The 21144-nt window shown below is 40.1% G+C and overlaps 1 protein-coding gene across 4 annotated transcripts in view; it reads left to right on the plus strand.

Annotated features, from left to right (window-relative positions):
* DDC (dopa decarboxylase) overlaps window positions 1-21144 on the plus strand; it is a 113008-nt gene that overhangs the window by 45628 nt on the left and 46236 nt on the right. For all 4 annotated transcript variants that reach the window (XM_006161795.2, XM_006161796.3, XM_027765630.1 and 1 more), the window contains exons 5-6: window positions 4629-4763; window positions 6171-6314. In XM_006161795.2, coding sequence (XP_006161857.1) covers window positions 4629-4763; window positions 6171-6314 — 279 coding nt within the window. The remainder of the gene's footprint in view (window positions 1-4628; window positions 4764-6170; window positions 6315-21144) is intronic.

The raw sequence follows: 21144 nt of genomic DNA on the forward strand, positions 1-21144 counted from the left end.
TAAGGTGCTGGACACTCCCACATGGCTGACCATGGTTCAAGTTCTGAACCTGGTGGCTTGCTTTCTCACTTTCCTCTCTCTCTCTCTGTCTCTCTCTGGTCAAATTAAAATGAATAAATAAATAATAAATCTTAAAAAAAAAAAAAAGAGGACACCCTTAAGTATATGTTCAATAATCATGAGAGATTATCAACCTCCCCTTGAGCTCTCTTGGTTGTATTTATGTTCAACATTTATGCTCCACCAAAAATCAAAGTAGAACAACAATAAAAAGAGGAATTTCTGCGTCACTAGATTTTAAGAATGAAACCATTGTCTATTCAGTTCTTTTCAGCAGCCTAAGATGACACCTCTCATTTGATACCCCTCAAAGCATTTTAGGACTACCCTATAATCTAAGGTGTGTCTATTTTACTAATAGATACTTTTTATTCAATATCTACTATAAGCTTGGCAATGTTGTACCCCATTTCTTGTGCTTTATAACTTTTTTGGTTTGAGTGTTGATCACATTGTAGATGAGAAAATCAAGACTTAGAAAGGTAGTTTCACGTGTTCAGGAGCAGAAGCTAGTTAAAGACAGTTAAAGGCTTATAGGACCGAGGACTAGAGATGTGAGTTCTACACTAATTCAATCCAGACCATTGGCTTTTGTCCACAGACCAGTGTCCACAGAGGTCTATGCTACCATGAGTTTAACCTTTTCATTCAAGGCAGTCCCACTGTGGAGAGATCATGGACGTCCTAGTATTTGGTAGGAATTATCCTGACGTCTGTCAGCTCAGGCCTCAACAAAATTTCCCTGTGAGCCCAGGCACTCAGCTTTTGCTGGACAAAGCAGGCAGTGGGGCCTGTGTTTGCAGACGGAAGCTCGCCCTTTGCAGCTGACAGGGCTGATTGCCTGCAATTTGCAAGGCCCCAAAGAACACCAGAGTGTGACGACAGCCCACGAGCCAGCTTGCGCCATTGATCCAGTCAGGGCTGTCATCATAGCTGGCGGCCGTCTGCACAGTGACAGACACCTGAGTCAAATAGCAAGTCATCCTGTGAGGCTGGGCTAATGTGGCCTGTGAAAACAGTATCTTAATTGGGTTTGAAAGCTCTTGAGAAGAAAAGCAAGATTCTCGCCGTGTACAAGGTGATGCTTGAGACAAGTAGAAGATGAAAGAACGTGTCTGCTCCCAGCCTCGGCAGCTCCCAGCACAGATCTCCCAGCACTCCCTCCTGCCCCCTGAACGGGCTTGCCATGGCAACCTTTGTCTGCCATGATCACACAAAGGCATCATTACCGCCCTCTCCACGAGGCCGCCACCCTCCCTCCTCTGCCCTCAGCAAAGATCTGCTCTCAACAAAGTGCAGAGGGGGTCACTGGACTTCGTGGTCGAGTTTGCCACAGTGCACTGGCGGTGTGGGAGCACTGAATCCCAGATGCTCTCCTGCCAGCTTGTTTCTTTGGTTTAAAAAATATATATATTATCAGTTTTCGTTCCCTGAAGGAGGGGACTTTTCTCTCAGAACATGGGCAGCGCCTAATAGAAAGCCCACAGGCAAGTGGCAAAGAGATCCAAAGGCTTTCATTAGAATGTGGTCCAGAGAAGGAGTCTTTGACTTCCAAGGCTTCCCACACAGGGAGAGTTACAATGTAATGAGTGCTGAGGAGGAGAGCCCAAGCTCTCCCTTACATAAGCTTCTCATGGTACATATATTTTAATTGCTAGTGTGTGCACTCATCAGAGACAGAGAGAGAGGAAGAAAGCACCCCCAATGGGGCATGGCCATGCCACAGTCACTTCTTCATTTCTCTGTCCAGTCAGGATTGGGAACACACACACACACACACACACACACACACACACACACTCCAGATGTGCTTTTCAAGTCAGCAGGGTCAAGATTTGAATTACAGTCAGCTGTATGGAATCTCGCTCCCTACCCACTAAGTTTCAGGGCTGACCCCCTTTGTACATTTTTACTGAGAATTCATGAGTCAATGGACTGACCCATGACAAACCAACTGGAGGTGAGGAGAAACTAGAGGAAATCTGGCCTGTGGGGGGAATGGTGGGGAGCCCAGCAGTACAAGATGCAGAGCCTGCCCCCCAGGGAGCTTGGGTATCCTGGGATAGCTAGCTGACTTAGCTTTGTCAACCCTGTTCCTTTAACCTGGTCTAAAATCACATCCGAATCATTGTTCATGAAAATATAGCCTGAAGGAAATGTAATATCCATTTTAGATGCTGAATTAAGAAGACTGTGATGGGGCCAGCAGGTGGCGTGGCCGTTAAAGGTGCTGGACTCCCACAGGACTGACTGCGGTTTGAGTCCTGGACCTGGTGCCTTGCTTTCTCACTCCCCCTTTCTCTCTCTCATCCTGTCCCTGTCTGGTCAAATTAAAATAAATAAATAAAGTTGCATAAAATGATTCTTTATTAAAAAAGAAGATGAGGTCTGGGTATCTATGTAGCTTAACCCATACGTTAGAGCTCTGGAAACAAAATAAATGTCCTTCTTTCAGTATTACTCATCTCCCGAAAAGATGAGAATTAGCTCAAAAGAATAAGTAAAGCAGATGAATGGTCAAGTCAAATGGGAAATTGGGATGGATGAAGGGAGGATAAAAAGTTAATGGAAGAAATGAGCATTTCTACTTAATTATTTTATGTGATGTCATCCCTCAGTATGCACGGGAGATTGGTCCCAGGATCCATACCTTGCATGACACCAAAATTCACATCCAAGGATGCTCAAGTCCCTTATAGAAAATGGCATGATATTTGTGTATAACCTATGCATGTCTTTCATCCACTCCCAGACTCAAAGCAGTGGATTTGGAACTGTTTACTGTTTTGATTAAATAATTTGTTGTAATCAGTTTTATCCATTTGCTAGGGCCTCCATAATAAAAGACCACGGACTGGGTGGTGGGTGGACTAAACAGCAAAAATGCGTTTTTTCATAGTTTTGGAGACTAGAAGCCCATGGTCAAGGTGTCAGCAGGGTGGGTTTCTCCCGAGGCCTCTCCCCTGTTTCCTCAGGTGGTCTTCCTCTGCATATGCACATGCCTGAGGTCTAAGCTTCCTCTTCTCATCAAGACACAAGTTGAGGGGTAAGGGTTCACCCTAAAGAACTTTTTAACTTATCTTTTTTTTTTTTTTTTTTTTTTTTTTTTTTAGGTTTTTGCCATAGGGAATGTGTGCTCACCAGAGAGAAACAGAGAGAGGGAAAGTGAAAAAAATCACCCCCCAGAGGGGTTGGCCACACTGTAACCCCTTTTCCTCCGTTCTTCTCTGGAGATTTTCGGCACATACATACATGTGCCTGGTATGATTTTCAAGTCACCAGGGACTTGAACCATGGTTGGCTATGTGGGAGTCCAATGTCTTAACCACCACACCATTAACTTATCTTGTAAACACCCAGTCTCAGAATACGATATGGTTGAGGTACTGTGGTTTAAGGCTTCATCCTTTGAACTTTTGGGGGAGATGTAATTTAACCTATAACATTACGGATTGAAAGAAATCCTCTGGGGTGGGTGTGAGGTACAAGGGAAGAAAGCATTTGACAGAAAATTTTAAGTTCTCTGTTGAAAAAGCAGAATTTCATATATATATATATATACACATACATACATATATATGATGGGGACTTGATTAAAATATGAAATATGTAATACATTTAAAAAATAAGTAAATTGTTTTGAGAGATTGTTGCAATAGGGTACACGTGCTCGCCAGAGAGACAGAGCCACCGGGGGAATGGCCACTCTGCCTTCCCTTCTCCTCCAGTCTCCTCTCAGGATCTTGAGCACGCACACACACACACTCAGCATGAGTTTTAATTTGCTGGGCCCAGGACCCAAACTGCAGTCGACTACGTGGGAGTCCAGCAATGTAACCATTATGCCATCTGCTGGTTCCCAGTAAATAAATTAGAAAAAAAAATCCTTCAAGGCCTCTTGGAGGAAAATGCACTCCCAGTTCGTAGATAAATACTAATTGCTCTGAGTAACTCTAAGCATGGAGCCACTGGGCCAGCGTCCTCCTCCGATAAAGATTTGAACAGAAGTTCCTGGGCCAGGGTAGGAGGAGTCCAGGAAACAATGCCTGCACAGTAGGACTCACAAGACCTGGTGCGTGCTAAGTGCTCAGAAATGTTAGCTATTTATTGTCTCCTTTATGTAGGGGACCAGGGGGAAGTGGAGGCAGATTTTGTATTTTTGACAGGGTCTTCGTGCTGTGTTGCAATCCTCTAACCCCAGCATCCCAATTAGCTCGAATACAGGCACATACAACCACACCCAGTGTGTTCAAGTTGGCCTGGGAACCGAACTCAGGTCTCATGAAGCTCAGTCTTTGCAAGTGGTGATGCTACCTGCGCATGCCCACAGCTGGCCCCGCTAGCTATAACTGCTACACACAGTAGGCAAAGCAATGTCAGATGGGTTTTATGAGCTGAGAGGGTAGTTGCAGGTGCAGTTATCCCTGTGCAGTCAGGAGTGAGCTTGGAAACGTCACATTCATCTCTTAAGAAAAATACAGACATAAAATGGTATGTCTCCGGAAGTTCGGACCCTGATTCCTATGCTGTGTGTTGAAGTTGATTCTCGTCCTTTCTCTTGAATGTAGGGGAGTGCAAGTGAGGCCACTCTGATGGCTCTACTGGCCGCTCGGACCAAAGCGATTCAGAGGCTGCAGGCGGCCTCGCCGGCACTGACACAGGCCGCCATTCTGGAGAAGCTGGTGGCCTATGCGTCCGACCAGGTGAGTGTAGGGGTATGGGCCCCACGCCCCACCAACCTCAGGCCTGAACTTTGTTTTGTTTTGTTTTGTTTGATTTTCAGTTTTTGCTGTAGGATGTATGAACTTGCCAGAAAGAGACACACACAGAGAGAGAGAGAGAGAGAGAGAGAGAGGAAACTCGCTGAAGGAGGATGGCCATGCTGCACTTCCTTTTCATCCACTCTCCTCTCAGGATTTTGGGCATGCATGCACGTATGCCCGGTGTGATTTTTCAAGCTGCCAGGTCCAGAACCCTAACCACCGAGTCAGTTATGTGGGATCCAGCTGCCTTAACCACCGTGCCACCTGCTGCTCCAGTGTTTCGTTTTATGTCAAATTCGAACAAAGCAAAACAAACCCATGCAGCATCATTTCAAATCCAGGAGCAGCCCCTTGATAGAGATAGAGAGCTGCACTTATCGGAAGGGTAGATTCAGGTCGGAACTGGAGCGATCAATCTAAAAAGAGAACTGTTCTGACAGACTGCACGACCAGCCCCTTGCCATTTCTCCTAGGAGGACTGAGGCTGGGGTCAGCTGGCCAGCCCTCAGAGAGCTCTGTGAGAACATCGAGTCCAAGCCCGTATCCTGGCTCTGCTATGTCATGTGATAACAGGCCCCTGGATGGTGTCAACCCAGAGACAGTGATGGAGAAGGCTGCATGGCGGAGGGTTGCCTTGCTGGGTTGCCCAAGGAGGGTGGATCTGCCATTCAGTGCTGGTGCCTTGCCTTTGGGGTCTCTCTTCAGACACCATTTGCGAGCTTGGCTACCAAGCTGCCCAGGGCCCTTCAGGAAGAGCCAGGGCCTGAATTTGAACCTGTGCTTTCTTGGTTTGCCTCTGAGCAGTGTTCTCCAGGGCCTCTCAAGTCACTCATTTTGAAGAGAAAGAGTCACTCCCAATAAGGTCCTCATGCCATAATCCACCCCTAGTGCCAGCCAGCATCACAGGCATGCACATGCGTGCCTGGTACGTACAGAGAGAACTCAGGATGCAAACCTGGGACCTCCTTCCCATGTGCCTCAGCATCGCAGTAACACATCGTGTTTCTGCTGCACACTCCCGCAGAGCTTGCCACTTGCTCATGAATTCAAATGAATGAATGAAAATCCTCACCACTACTGCCCCAAGGTGCTTGATTCCCTAATAGTGTTTGTTCCCTAATAGTGCTTGATTCATTAAGCTTAAAATAGAGATTCCATATGAGTTGAAATAGCTCCAAGAAAAGGGATGTTCCTGAAGGTGTGGAGAAGAGAGAGAAAAGAGATCAGCTTGGCCACCACCGTGTGCAAAAGGACCCAGTGTCTGGTGGGTGCTCTCTGCAGAGAGGGAGGCATATGAGGGTGGTAGGAACACCCCCACACAAACCCAACTCTGCTGCTATTTTTCAGGCACACTCCTCAGTGGAAAGAGCTGGCTTAATTGGTGGAGTGAAGTTGAAAGCCATCCCTTCAGATGGCAGCTTTGCCATGCGAGCGTCTGCCCTGCAGGAGGCACTGGAGAGAGACAAGGCAGCTGGCCTCATCCCATTCTTTGTAAGTTCAGCAGCACTTGCTGTGTACGGCACCCTGGGAGTCTCCCAACCTGCTCTGGGGTAGGGCCTGGGAGTCCCGAAGCCACATTTAAGGGTGGTGTGATGGTTGTAGGCCTGGTGACACATACGTTGTCTCCTTGAGGAAGGCTGGAGAAAGATGGTTTCTTTATTTCTATATACTTTTTTTTAATTGCCAGAGGGTATGTACACGCACCTGTGAGAACAAGCAAGCACCCCCGCCCCCAGTGGGGCTTGCTTACACCACAATCCCTTCTCCCCCATTTCTCCATCCTGTCCTAAATTTTGGACATGCATACCCACATACCCAACATGTTTTTATTTTCTCTCTCTCTCTCTTTTTTTTTTTGAGAGATGTTTTCTATAGGGCACATGTGCTTGCCAGAAAGACAGAGAGAGACAGAGAGACAAAAAGCAAGAACTCACCCCCCAGGGGGGATGGCCATGCCGCATTCCCTTCTCCTCCATTCTCCTCTCAGGAGAGGAGTGTGTGTGTGTGTGGTTTCTGTGTTCAAACTTTTTTTACTTTCCTAAGCTTTTTTGCAACATGGTCATTTGTGCTTTTTAGAAATACTATAAATTTATCTCTGCATCTTAGTATACAATCATTTAGAAATATTTCAGAATTTGAAAACAACACAAATGAGCTACCTTCATTCTATATATTTTAATCTCAGAAAGAAAGAACCAGAATATTTCAGCCTAGAGGAGTCTGTAAAGCCAAGGAGACTTGTTTCTGCTTCCTGTTGAAGGGACACCCTATGATTATCCTTTGACGGCCTCCGTGCAATGGCAGATGCTCTCTGCATTGCGGAATGTGTGATGAGTGAAGCAAATGAAAAAACAAGATACAAGAGGCCTCGCTGTCCAGATCAGTTGCTCTCAGTCGTTACTAAGGTGCCTCGTTTGTGAGAAGCGTGTTGTAAACAAGCAGATACTAACCATAGATCAAATATCTACCTGACCAGTTAGGACGCTGGTTCTCTTGTACAGATAAGCATTTGGGTTGGGGAATACTTGGCTTTGCAACTAGCACGTGGCAACCCCCACTGGCCATGGCAGAATGCGGTGTTTGGGACGATACATCATGAGATGGCCATTAAAATGTGATCATGGTGTTCCCCGGGGTATTCAGCCTGACTCCACATTAGCATCACCAGGGGACCTTTGAAAATACACCAATGCTCAGGACTAATTCCTGATTCATTTTGCCGGAATCTCTAGGGATGTAGCCAGGTACGGGCAACATGTTGCCAAAACTTCAAGATTCTTAACGTATATCTGGAACTGAGAAATGGGTTCTCATGGATGCTCAGCATCTGGGCATTCCTCTTTTTTTGTAAATTTATTTATTTACTGTGTGTGAGAGAGAAACAGAGAGACACATCCCCAACAGGGTTTGCATGCTTCAATCCACATCTAGTCCCAGCCAGCCCAAATCGAGGTACATGTACTTGGACAAGTTGTGCTCAGGGAAGACCCGGGACCCAGACCCACGACCTTTCCCATGTGAGTCCAATGGTGTTACTGCTGCCCCACTTGGACCCTGGGCATTTTCTTTATCTTTTTCTCTCTCTACCTACCTTCCTTCCTTCCTTCCTTCCTTCCTTCCTTCCTTCCTTCCTTCCTTTCTTTTTTTGTTTTCTTTCTTCCTTTCATTTTTTTTTTAAGGTTTTTGTTATAGGATGTATGCACTTGCTGGAGAAAGACAGAGAGAGTCAATGAGAGGGAAAGTGAGAAGTCATCCCCCCACTCTGCTGCCCTCAGGGGAGATGGTCATGCCTCCATCCCTTCTCCTGGAGACTCCTGGGGTTTTGGCCATGCACGCACATGGCCCCAGCATGATTTTTAAGCTACCAGGTCCAGGGTTTGAATTGCATTTGGCCATGTGGGAGTCCAATACTTTAACCACTACACTATCTGCTGGGCATTTCTTAATTGTTAGAACAATCTACACTGGGTATTTGTATGGGCCACATGCTAATAACATCCACTACTTTTCATTTAAAAATTAGTCCTTGAGGAGAAGTCTGTATAGATTTTTTTTTGATTTTTTTTTTTTAGGTTTTTGTTACAGGACATGTGTGCTTGGTAGAGAAAGAGAGAGAGAAGTGTCTGGCATGATTTCGAGCCAGACTAACTCTGAGACTCAAAATGTTGAGGGTGATTTCTCACTTTCCCTCTCACTGTCTCTCTGCCACTCTCCGGCAAGTGCACACACCTTAAAGCAAAAAATCCTTAAGAAAAATTATGGAACTTACAAATAAGAAGACAAATTCTGGTAAGAACTACTTATAGCATATATTACAAAGTATATTTTACAGTAAAAAGAAGGCTTACATATCAAAAGGCAAAAGGCAAAAGGCAGCATTCCAATGGGAGAAAAACATGAAAAGTCAATTCCAAATGTAATCATAAATACCCAGTAAAAGCAGTTCTCATCTTCTAATAACCAAAGAAATGTAAATCAGTTGCTCAGAGAAGTATGTTAAAATCTCACGTTATGGGGCCAGCAGGTGGCATAGAGGCTAAGGTGCTGGATCCCACAAGGCCAGCTACATGATTCAAGTCGTGACTCGGTGTCTTGAAAATCCCGTCAGGCACATATGCATGTGTGCCCCAAATCCCAAGAGGAGATTGGAGAAGAGATTGCGGTTTACAACACGGCCATCTCCCCTGGAGGGTGATTTCTAACTCCCCATCCCCCTTGGAGAGCACACAGTCCCCACAGAAAAACTAAAGCAAAACAAAAATCAAACAAAATCTCACACTAGAATTATAGATATATCTATTTCTACTTTTATGTCTGTCGGATTTTAGATATGTTCTGAAACTTAGGGATTGGGTGCATGCAGATTCAGAATTGCTAGTTTTTCCTGGTGAAAGACAGTATATCACTAGAAAAAGCGCTCTTTATCTTCAGGAATAGTTCTTGTCCTGTGGACTACTTCATCCAGCATCACTAGGATTCATTTATTTTCTTTCAGGTAGAGATTGTGTGATATATATTTTTCATTCTTTTACTTTCAACTTGCCTGATCTCTTATACTTGAAGTATGTCCTGTGAGAGCAGCATAAAATTATTTCCTATTTTAAAATTTATTTTTAAATCCATAACCATTGTTACCCATTTGTACATTTACACTTAATTATTAACACATTTAAATGTTATCAACCATCTTTCTATTTGTTTCATCTATTATGATTTTTTTCCCTCTATTTTCTTGACTTTTCCTGTATGAAGTGTTTATATCATTAGGTTGTCAAGAAAGTCATGAAGTATTTTTCTATGCTTTTCTATGCAAAAATGCATCATGACTTCCTGATGATCTAATATTTCATTTTCTTTATTTTTAGCTTATTAGTTATGTATTCTCTTATCCTTCCATCACCTTGTATGTTATTAGTATCATCTATTTTAATTCTACATATGCTTAGCACTTGATGAGACATCGATGATGTTTTATATTGGCAATATATATTGAGATAAGTCTATGTTTCTCTCTCCATTGATTTTCATTTCATTCCTTTATTATTTCTATGTGACACTCTTTTCTTCTGTCTGAAAAATTCCCTTTAGAAATTATCTTTGTATAAATCTAGTACAATAAATTACCTCAACTTTGTTTTTCAAAAAATGTCTTTCTTTTGTCTTCACTTTTGAAAGAATTTTTGCTGGGTATAGAATTCTAGGGTTGTAGCTATTTTATTTTGGTACTTTAAATACAAGTGTATTGATCTCTTTCTTTCTTTCTTATTTTTTTGGAGAGGTTTTTGCCATAGGGCACATGCGCTCGCCAGAAAGACAGAGAGAGACAGAAAGCAAGAAATCACCCCCAGGTGGGATGGCCACGCCGCAATCCCTTCTCCTCCATTCTCCTCTCAGGATCTTGGGTGCATGCAGCATGAGTTTTAAGCCACCGGGTCCGGGACGTGAACCACAGTTGACTTATATGGGAGGCCAGTGACATAGCCATTATGCTAACTACTGGTCCCAACCTCTTTCTTTTATGACTTCTGTTGAGATCATCTGTCAGTCCTAATATTGTTTTTACAAAGATAATGAGACAATGTTATTCCTACCTTCCTTCAGCCCCTGGTTGCTTATAGTATATGCTTTTTGACTTTGTTTTAGGCAGTTTTACTACAATGTAAGAAAAATTGTTTTGTTTGTATTTATTCTGCTTGAGTTTCACAGAACTTCTTGATTCTCTAATTTAGTGTCTTTCATCAGTTTTAAAAAATTCTCAACCCATTGTCTTTTCAGTATTTGCTTCTGTTCACTTCCTCCCTCCTACCATTCTGGGACTCGATTATGCATATGTTTGGTCTTTCCATAGAGTGCCAAATATCTCTTATACTCCTTTATATGTTTTTATCTCCAAGCTTTCATCTGACCTATTTACTCTTTACCAATGATCTCTTTAACTATGATCACCTCATAAATAAATTTGTAGTGTCCTTAATTTTAAATATTAAAAATTAAAATTTTTACTTTGGAATAGTTATAGATTCACAGAAAATTACAAAGCTAGTATACACAGATCCTGTACCTTTTGTTGTTTCTCCCCAATTGTTGTAACTTACATAAATGTAGTACAATGTCAAATAACTGGTACCTCAGTCAGAATACTGAAATATTCTGTCACCACAAAGATCCATCTCATACTGCCCCTTTATCATCATCACTCACACTCTTCTCATCTCCCACTGTCCCTAACCTCTGGTGATCACTAATTCTGTTTTTACCTCTACACTCTTGTCATTTTGAAAATGTCGTACAAATGGAATTATACAGATTGTGACTTTTCAAGACCACCTTTTTTCATTGACATGGTGCCCTTGAGATACACCCAAGTTGTTTCATGTATCAATAGTTTGCTCCTTTTTATTGCTGTACCTTAGTGAGTTGGTATCAGATTAGCTGTACCATGGTTTGTTTGGTGACTTAGAGGACATTTTAGTTATTCCCATTTTTTGGCTACTACAAATAAAACATCCATAAACATTAGTTTTCAGATATCTAGGTGGGCACATAAGGAAACATCAAAAAGTTCACAAAAAAATGGAATTAGAGTTTATTTTAGTGCAAAAACTATTTAAATCCATGCATATCCATGCATAACTTTTTCATAATATGCACCCTCATTTGTTTTTATTTCTCTGGTATAAATCACCAAGCGTACAATGAATGGTCATAGTGTAGCTGTTTAGCTTTTTAAGGAACTAAAACATTTTCTGGAGTGACTGTACTACTTTGCAGTTTCACTAGCAATGCATGAAAAATTAATGTTTTTGGTATACTCATCAGCATTTGGTATTGTCACTATTTTCTTTCTTTCTTTCTTTCTTTCTTTCTTTCTTTCTTTCTTTCTTTCTTTCTTTCTTTCTTTCTTTTAGAGGTTTTTGCTACAGGGCGCGTGCGCTCACCGGACAGACAGAGAGAGACAAAGAGACAGAACACGAGAAATCATCCCCCAGGGGGGATGGCCACACCACAATCCCTTCTCCTCTCAGGATCTTGGGCACGCATGCACGCGCGCCCAGCATGAGTTTTAAGCCACCAGGTTTGGAAAGCGAACCACGGTCAACTATGTGGGAGTCCAGCGACATAGCCATTATGCTAACTGCTGGTCCCACTATTTTCTATATTAGCTATTTCAATAGGAGATTAGGGTAATTCAATGTGATCTTAACTTGCATTTTTCTGTTGAATAATGATGTTGAACATCTTTCCATGTGCTTATTTGTTGTCCACATCTCCTTTTCAGCAAAATGTGAATTCATGTCTTTATTTATTTTCTAATTGAGTAATGATTGCTATTTTCTAAAGTAATAGTTATTTTTGTTTGTTTGTTTGTTTTGTATCAGAGCAGTGTTAGTCTTAGAGAAAAACGAGCAGAAAATACAGAGTTCCCATATTTACTTACATGTTTTGTGTTTTCTCCCACTCTGTGGCTTGCCATTTTATGCTCTGAACAGTCTCCTTTGCAGGGCAGTAATTTTCAATTTAAGGAAATGCATCTTATTTCTTATTTATTTCATGGATCACGCCATTGTTATTTCTTATTTATTTCATGGATCATGCCATTGTTATATCTAAAAATTTATTCCCAAGCCCAAGATCATCTATTGGGTCATTGGAAAAGTCATAACATATTTTTCTGTTTTTCTCTGCAAAAATACATCATGACTTTTCCAACAACCTAATTTTTTTTTTACTGTGTTATCTTTTAGGAGTTTTACAGTTTTGCATTTTATACATACATTTAGGTCTATAATCTATTTTGGGTTAATCTCAAAGAAAGGCTTAAGGTATATGTCTAGATTCTGTTTTTCTTTTTTGTATATGGGTATTCAGTTGTTCTAGAACTTTTGTTAAAAAGTATATTGTTGGGGGCCGGCAGGTGGCATGGTGGTTAAGGGGGCTGGGTTCCCACATGGCTGACTGCGGTTCCAGTCCTGGCTTGTTTTCTCACTTTCCTTCTCTCTCTCTCTCTCTGTCTTTCTCTGGTCACCTTAAAAAAAAATGGTAATAAATAAAATTAAATAATTCTTAAAAAAAAAAGTATATAGTTGGGACCAGCAGATGGCAAAATGGTTATATTACTGGGCTCCCATGTAGTTAACTGTAGTTCAAGTCTTGGACCCAGTGGCTTAAAACTCACGCAGGGCATGTGTGAGTAAGTCCCCAAAATCCTGAGAGGAAAATGGAGTAGAAGGGATTGCAGCGTGGCCATCTCCCCTCTCCCCTGGGGGGGGGGGATTTCTTGCTTTCTGTCTCTCTGTCTCTCCAGTGAGAGCACATGCCATGTAATGAAAATTTCTCTCAAAATAAATAAATAAATGAAAGAATATTGTTCCTTCATTAGACTGACTTTGCTCCTTTCTCAAAGATCAGTTTACTTCATTCATATAAATCTATTTCTGTTTCATTGATCTATTTGTCTCTTTTAGTACCAAGGCCACACTGCATTGATTATTGGAGCTTTCTACCAAGTCTTAAAGTTGAGTAGTATCCTGGACCTCTGATGTTGCTGTTCAGTAATGTGTTGGCTATTCTGGGTATTTTACCTCTTTCTATAAACTTTAGAATCAGTTTTCCAATATCTGCTGCATAATTCACTGGTACTTTAAATGGAATTGCATTTAACTTATAAATCAAATAGAAAGAACTGACATCTTGATATAAAGACTTTCTATTAATGCACATGAAATACCTCTACATTTATTTAGGTTTAAAAAAAATTTCCTTATCGGAATTTTAAAATTTTCCTCATATAGCTCTTATGCATATTTTTGTTAGATATTTACCTAAGTATTTTATTTTATTTTATTTTATTTTTTGGTGCTATAGTATATATACTATAGCATATTGTGTTTTTAATTTAAAATTCTAACTTTTTATTACTAGACTATAAAAGTATAAAAGTAATTATAAGTAATTAGCTTTTATCTACTAACCATTTATCTGCAGCTTGCTATAACTAGAATAGTTTCAGGTGAGTTTTCAGTTTTGGTTTTGGTTAATTCTGTGAGATTTCTGCATAGACAACCGTGTAATCTGCTGGGTGGTTGACAGTTTGATTTGTTCTTTCCCGGTCGGTCTATCTTTTATTTCTTCTGCGTATGTGTTATTACATTAGCTCGAACTCCCAGGACAATGTTGAATAGGTGTGGTGAGAACTTTCTTGCTCATTTCTAATATTTGCAGAAATATAGTTTGTTTCTGATCATAAATATGGTGGTAGTAGTAGGCTTTGTTTTATTTTATTTAATTGTTTTTTTCCTATAGGGTTTGTGTATTTGCCAGAGAAAGACAAAGACAGAGAGAAAGAGAGGAAAGTGAGAAGTCATTCTTGAAGGAAGATGGCCATGCTATAATCCCTTCTCCTCCCTTCTCCTTTCAGGATTCTGGGCCCACATGCACATGTGCTTGGCATTTTTTTCAAGCAGCTGTGTCTGGAACTTGAATCACAGTTATCCATGTAGGATCCAGTGCCTTAACCACCATGCCACCTGCTGGCCTCTTAATTTGATATTTTGTTAAAAATTTTTGCTTCTGTATTCATGAATTATACAGGTCTATAGTTTCTATTTTTTTTTCAATTTTTGGGAATTTGTGCATGCATGCACATGCGCCCAGCCTCATAGAATAAATGAGGAAGCATTGTTTTTGTTTTCTAGAAGAGATGGTAGAGAATTTGTATATTTTCTTCCTCAACTGTTTTGTAGAACCAAGGAACCCAACTGGATACAGAACTTTCTGTTATTATTTACTGACACAATTTTTAAATAGCTGTAACCTTATTGAGGTAATCTCTTTCTCTTTGTGTGAGTTTTGATTAATTATTACTTTCCAGAAATCTGCTGGTTTTACTTAGGTTTTCAGATCTGTAGGCACACAGTCCACAATGTTCCTTTCAATGTCCCTGTGGTCAATGATAGTTCCACTTTCATTTCTAATATTAGTAACTTGTCTCCTTTCCTTTTTCTTAATTTGCCTAAAGGTTCATTGAATTTTTAATCTTAAAAAAAAAAAACAGCTTTTTTTTTCTCTTTTATTTTCTGTCTTCAAGTTCATTGATTTCTGCTCTAATTCTTTCTTCTGCTTACTTTTTATTTAACCCACTTCTTCTGTAGTTTCCTTGGAAATTGGTCAGAGATTTTAGATTTTCTTTCTTCTCTAATACGCATTCAATGTTGTACATTTCTCCTGATACTTAGTCTTTAATCTTTAGAACTATGTTGCTTGATGTCTAAGGGTTTGGGGAATTTCCAGTTACCATGTTGCTACTGACTTCTAGTTTCGTTCTGTTGTGGTCTGAGAGCACACTTTGCACATTGTCTATTCTTTCAAATTTGTTGATGGATGTTTTATGGTCCATAATGTAGTCTACCTTGGTAAATAGCCCACATGAGCTTGAAAAGAATATTTATTAATTTGTTATTGGAGGAAGTGTTCTTTTTAAAAATTATTTCATTTAATTTTCTTCATCATCATCATTATTTAACTTGACCAGTGAGACTGAGGGAAAAGGAGAAAGCATGCTGCCAGCTCCTGGACTCAAACCATGGTTAGCCATGTGGGAGTCCAGTGCCTTAACCACCATGCCATCTTCCGGTCCCATTGGATGAAGTATTCTATTATATATAGATTAGATCTGGTTGATTGATGATACTTTTCAGTTTGACTACATTGTTCATTTCATTCTGTGAGCATCGTTAAGACAGTTGTTTTAAAGTCTCCCAAAAAGGAAAAAGAGAAAAATGAAGCAGCTAGGTGGGGGAAGGGCTTGCAGCAATGGGCAGAGGGTATAGTGAAGATAATGAACAGGAGGTGTAACAACAGTGTTCACCAACTCTTTGTGCCTCTGGAATCAGAAGCAGCAATGAGCAATCAGAGCACAGATCCATGATGTTTGGAGGACAGGACCTTTTCTCACCTTGACCTAGCCTCCCACAGGCTCTGTGCAGGCTGTGCTAGGAATGCATGCACAACTGCTTACCATGGCCCAGGGAGGGAGACGGGTAGCTGCTACCATGCTAAGAGCTGAAATCAATGGAAATTAATTGCAACTTACCATTCGACACATACCTGGGCATTGCAATCCTTCAATAAAATTCATAGTTCCAAAATAATTACATCAGACAGATTCTGCCTGTGTTGTTGTTGTCCAAATGGATAGACAGATTCTTGGTGCTTCCCACTCTGCCATCTTCTCAGAATCCTTTGCTCATAATGCTCCTCTTTATCCCCGATGTTTCTCTTGATAATTTGTGTGGAATCAATATAGCTAATTCTGCTTTATTTTGTTTAGTGTTAGCATAGTTTATCATCCTCTGTCCCATTACTTTTCATCTGTATGTGTCTTAATATTTAAAGTGTGTTTCAGTATACATATTATAGTTACATATTTTTTATTCACTTTGACAGTCTCAGTGTTTTAACTAATGTGTTTAGACCATTAATATTTAAAGGGATTATTGGTATAGTTAGATTCATACTACCATATTGGTTACTATTTTCTATTTGCTGTACTTGTTTACTTTTATTTTTTGATCTTCCACTCTTCTTTGCCTCCTCTTAATTGAACATTTTATTTAATTTCTTTTTTTTCCTCTTCTAGCATGTCATTTTTTCTTTCTTCTTTTTTTTTTTTTTAACTTTTTAAGTAGTTGCTCTTGAGTTTGTAGAACACACTTACAACTCATCTTTGAGTTGTGTAATTCTAACCACTTCATGGGTAGCACAGATTCCTTAAAACAGAGCTTTTCTGTCCTTTCTGCTGTCATTGTCACATTATTAACATTCTTTTCACCTTTCCATAGACTATAAACAATGGATACCTCGTTGTCCTTCTTTTGAACACTGTAATCTGCTAGATGCATTAAGAATAAGAGAAATAAAATATTTTACTTTATTTTCACTTATTCCTTCTATAATGTTTTTCCATTCTTGGTGTAGATTCAAGTTTCTGAGGTGTTTAATTTTCTTCCCTTCCAAGAATTTCTTTTAACATTTGTTGCAAGCCAAGCCTACTGGCGACAAATTTTCTGAATTACTGTTTGTGTGAAAAGTTTTTCTTCTCCTTCACTTTTGGAATATACTTTCATTAAATGTAGGATTCTATGTTGGTGGTTTTTTTTCCTTTCAACACTTTAAATATTTCACTCCACTATCTTCTTGCTTGCCTAAGTTCTAAAATGGAACCTGATACAATTCTTATCTTTGTTCCTGTGAAGATAAGGTGTTTCTTTTCCTCTGGTTCTTGAAACCTGTGCTGACTTTCAGTATCTACAAAAAATCTTTCTGTCTCCAGTTGCAACCTCTCAGAATTTGGGAACCTAAGAATCAGCACAGGCTCTGGGGATGGGAGACCATGAAGAGAACACTGGACTCACCAAGAAATTCCTCTTCTCTTATGGATCCAGGTGCCTGGATTCTTGGCTGCCTCTAAGCTCTTCAGTGCCTTCTCAGTGATGGGGATGGCATTTTTCAGCTGTTCTGGAGCTGTCAGTTTGGTAGAAGGTAGTCAATCATAGCTAGATGCCAAAATGGAAATACAAATTAAAATAGTGGTGTATTATTCATTAAAAAAAGTTCTCTTTGTGATATCATGCCTTTTCAATGTAGGTGGAAATAATGAAGTTCTGTAAAATATTTAAAGAGGTTTATTCTTAGCAAATATGAGTGACCATGACCTGGAAAATGCAGATTCAGGTAACATTGAGAAAGTGTTCTGAGCATTTAGCTTTTTTATACATAAATACACTTTTCAAAAGCAGGAGATACAAACACAACTATATATCAACATGAGGAGTTTTTACATTGTTTTTGGCCCAAAAAGGTATGACATCTGGAAGCAAAGGTTTACAGGTCATAAGTGAGTTTAGAAATTCTTAGGTTAGTCATTGGTTAACTACACAAGGCTTTGTTTCACCAGAAAAGAATGTCTGAGTCTAACTGTAATGTAGGTAGGTAAGAAGGCCTTGCCAGTCTTCATGTGGTGCTGTACCAGGGCCGGAAGCGAGGGCTTGCCCACAACCACTAAACCAGAGACGTCTGCTTTAGTGAGATTAAGGTCTGTTGGCGTGACTCTCCTCGGGTCTTTTGGAGGAAACTTAAAACAGTAAAGTGGTCAGAAATCACTCCTCACTGATTATAAGTATTGACCCTTAGTATTAGGTTTAAGTATTTAGTTATAAGTAACGTTTGATAATCATAGGAAAGTATAAAATGACAGATCAGAGTTAAAGAAAAACATGTTAAACATTTTGGATTTTTATCCTGTTAGTCCCTTTCTCTGCACACATTTTAAAAATGTGTGTCATTATTATTATTTTTATTTTTAAATTTGTAGTAGGGCACATGCACTCACCAGAGAGAGAGAGAGGGAGACCGAAAGTGAAAGAGCAAGCTGCCAGGTCCAGGACTCTGAACTGTGATCAGCCACATGGGAGTCCAGCACCTTAAAACCACCATGCCACCTGCCTGCCCCTCTCTGCACACGTGTACATGTATTTATTTACATGTTTTCCATATCCCTGAATTGTGACATTGTTTTTTTCACCTCATACATTGTAAGCATTTCTACTTATATATTACATAAAAATGTTATTATGTTGAAAAGTTGAATAGTACTCCTGTATATTTCTATATCTCCACCCAGACACGTATACAATGTAAATAGAAATGAATATTCATTTTAATGAATTATCCTAATTTATTCATATACATTTCTTTTATAGGTGTTCAAAGAAATACTTACATGAAACCTACCAAGATCCTAGTGTTAAACATTTGGGTTATTTATATCTACTTATGTTCTTTCTTATAGTAAACAGTGCATTTAAAATTGTTTATTTATTTATCTTACATCTTGGGAACAGTCTCTGGTACTGGAATTACCTGAACAAAGGGATGGTTTTCCTAAAGCTTTTACACACATGCCATATTCCTTTCCAGAAAGGTTATACTAAATTACACCTAAAGTGTCTTTTAACAGAATTACTTAAAATACAGTTAATGTTAAAATAACAACTTTGACTGAAAGAAATCTAGTGGTGGTGATATCATTTTAAAGGAGAGTGCTAAGTGATTTATTAGAAATTTTCTAGGCTAGCTGGTAATGTGGTTGAGAAGAGTGGATCCCACATGACCAGCAGTACAGTTTAAGTCCTGGATCCGGCAGCTTGAAAACCACACCAGGCATGTGTGTGTGTGTGTGTGTGTGTGTGTGTGTGTTCAAAAATCCCAAAAGGAGGGAGAAGTGGAGAAGAAATTACACCATAACCATGTCTCAGGGGAGGGATGATTTCTCACTTTACCTCTCTTTCTTTCTTTCCAGCAAGAACATGTGTCCTCTGACAAAGTTTTAAAAAAAGAAAAAAAATTTCCATGTCCCCTTTTGCCCATTTGTGTATTTATTTAAATAAACTTATATTTAACTAAAGTTATATATGTACCTAGCTTTATAGTCAGCAATACCAAAAAACAGGGTCTATGGAATACCTTTCTCTTACCTGTGACATTCCCTCTCTAAAAGCAATAGCTTTAATCTCTTTTAGTATTTTTTTCTTAACCTTTGTAAATAATTAACATGTGTGTATTGCATAATATAATGATATAGAAAGTTATTGGAATTTTGAGAAACAGAGGGTCTTCATACTTGGAGTCCAAGGTGAATGGAGGAGTGAGGAGAGGAGAGCAGAGAGGGAGCCCTGCACACCAGGAACACAAGCTTGTTGCCAAGAGCAAGCAGTAGGCAGTCAAAAAGGAGTTTTTAAACTAGGGAGTGACATGATCAGATTTGTATTTTCAAAAACCTGTCTGATTGGGCCTGTTCTGTAGCACAGCAGTTAAGTGCTGTGCGTGGAAAGCCAATCCCACGTGGCTGTCGAAGGTTTGAATCCCAGTCCTGGTGGCTTGCAAAACACATTGGGCCAAACACATATAAAAAAATCATAAAGGGATAGAGAAATAGAGGAGAGTCCAAAATCATAAAGGGATAGAGAAATAGAGGAGAAAGGATTGTGGTATGACAATACCCCATTGAGGGCTTCTCGCTTGCTCTCTCTCCCTCTCTCTCTCTCACCTGCCCTCTGGCAATATCATAGAGCTATAAAGCACAGATGTGTTGAGCATAGTGGTGGAGTATGGCTCAAATAATGTGTCCTTTATAATCAAGTCCTAAACTAGGGTGATATTTTGCCCATTTATGTCAGTTCTGAGCTCAAAGCTATCCTATAAAAATAACCAAACACTCCAAAGATTTTACTTGGGCAGAAGGGAGCGATGAGAAGCTCCCACTAAGTGTGATCTCTTATCCACATGGCCTGTCCTTCTGTGCCTCAACTATGACTGAGTGGTCACTAACTAGCAAACACTAGTAGAGGGGGTAGGTTATTTCAGAGCATTACTTATCTGAAAAGCATTCATTGAGACCTATCAAAACCTATGTTTGCTCCTGGGAACATGATGTAAAAGTTATTTGTCACGTGTGTCAGGGCACAAAAAAGAATTAAGAACGAGTATGAAGGATGGACTAGCGCAGGGAAGACTAAAGACATGGAGATCCAGTCTCTGGGACAGGTGGTCAAGGGCCATGAGAGTGAATGAAAATAATCATGGAATGAGCAGATGGAGTAATGATTGCATTGCTTGACTCCCACGTAGTTGACTGTGGTTTGAGTCCCAGACCAGGTGACTTAAAACTCATGCTGGTCATATGTGCATGTGTGCCCAAGATCCCAAGAAGAGACTGGAGGAGAAGGGATTGTGGCATGGCCACCCTCCCTGAGAGGTGATTTCTTGCTTTCTCTTTCTCTGTCTCTCTGGCAAGCATGTATGCCCTGTAATGAAAATCTCTCTCTCTGAAAAAAAGAGAAAAGAATTGCAGTGAAAGGAAAGGAATGGATTTGAGACCCATGAGTAGGAAAGTCTTAGGTCTTGGTGATAACTTAATATAATAAAAAAAAGAGAAAAGAATTGCAGTGAATATGAAAGGAAAGGAATGGATTTGAGACCCATGAGTAGGAAAGTCTTAGGTCTTGGTGATAACTTAATATAAGAAGTCAGTCTATCTCACTCAGGAGACAAATAAACAAGTAAACTTAACAATAAGCAAACAGAGGCCAGCAGGTGGCATGGTGGCTAAGGGTGCTGAACTCCCACGTGGCCAACCACGGTTCAGGTCCTGGACCTGGTGGCTTGCTGTTTCACTTTCCATCTCTCTCATTCTGTACCTCTCTGGCCAAATTAAAATAAATTTAAAAAGTAATTAATGAAAAACAAAACCCCCCCAAAAAAT

The sequence above is a fragment of the Tupaia chinensis genome, unplaced genomic scaffold (genome assembly GCF_000334495.1).
Source record: "Tupaia chinensis unplaced genomic scaffold, TupChi_1.0 Scaffold139072_1, whole genome shotgun sequence".
NCBI classification, from domain to species: domain Eukaryota; kingdom Metazoa; phylum Chordata; class Mammalia; order Scandentia; family Tupaiidae; genus Tupaia; species Tupaia belangeri.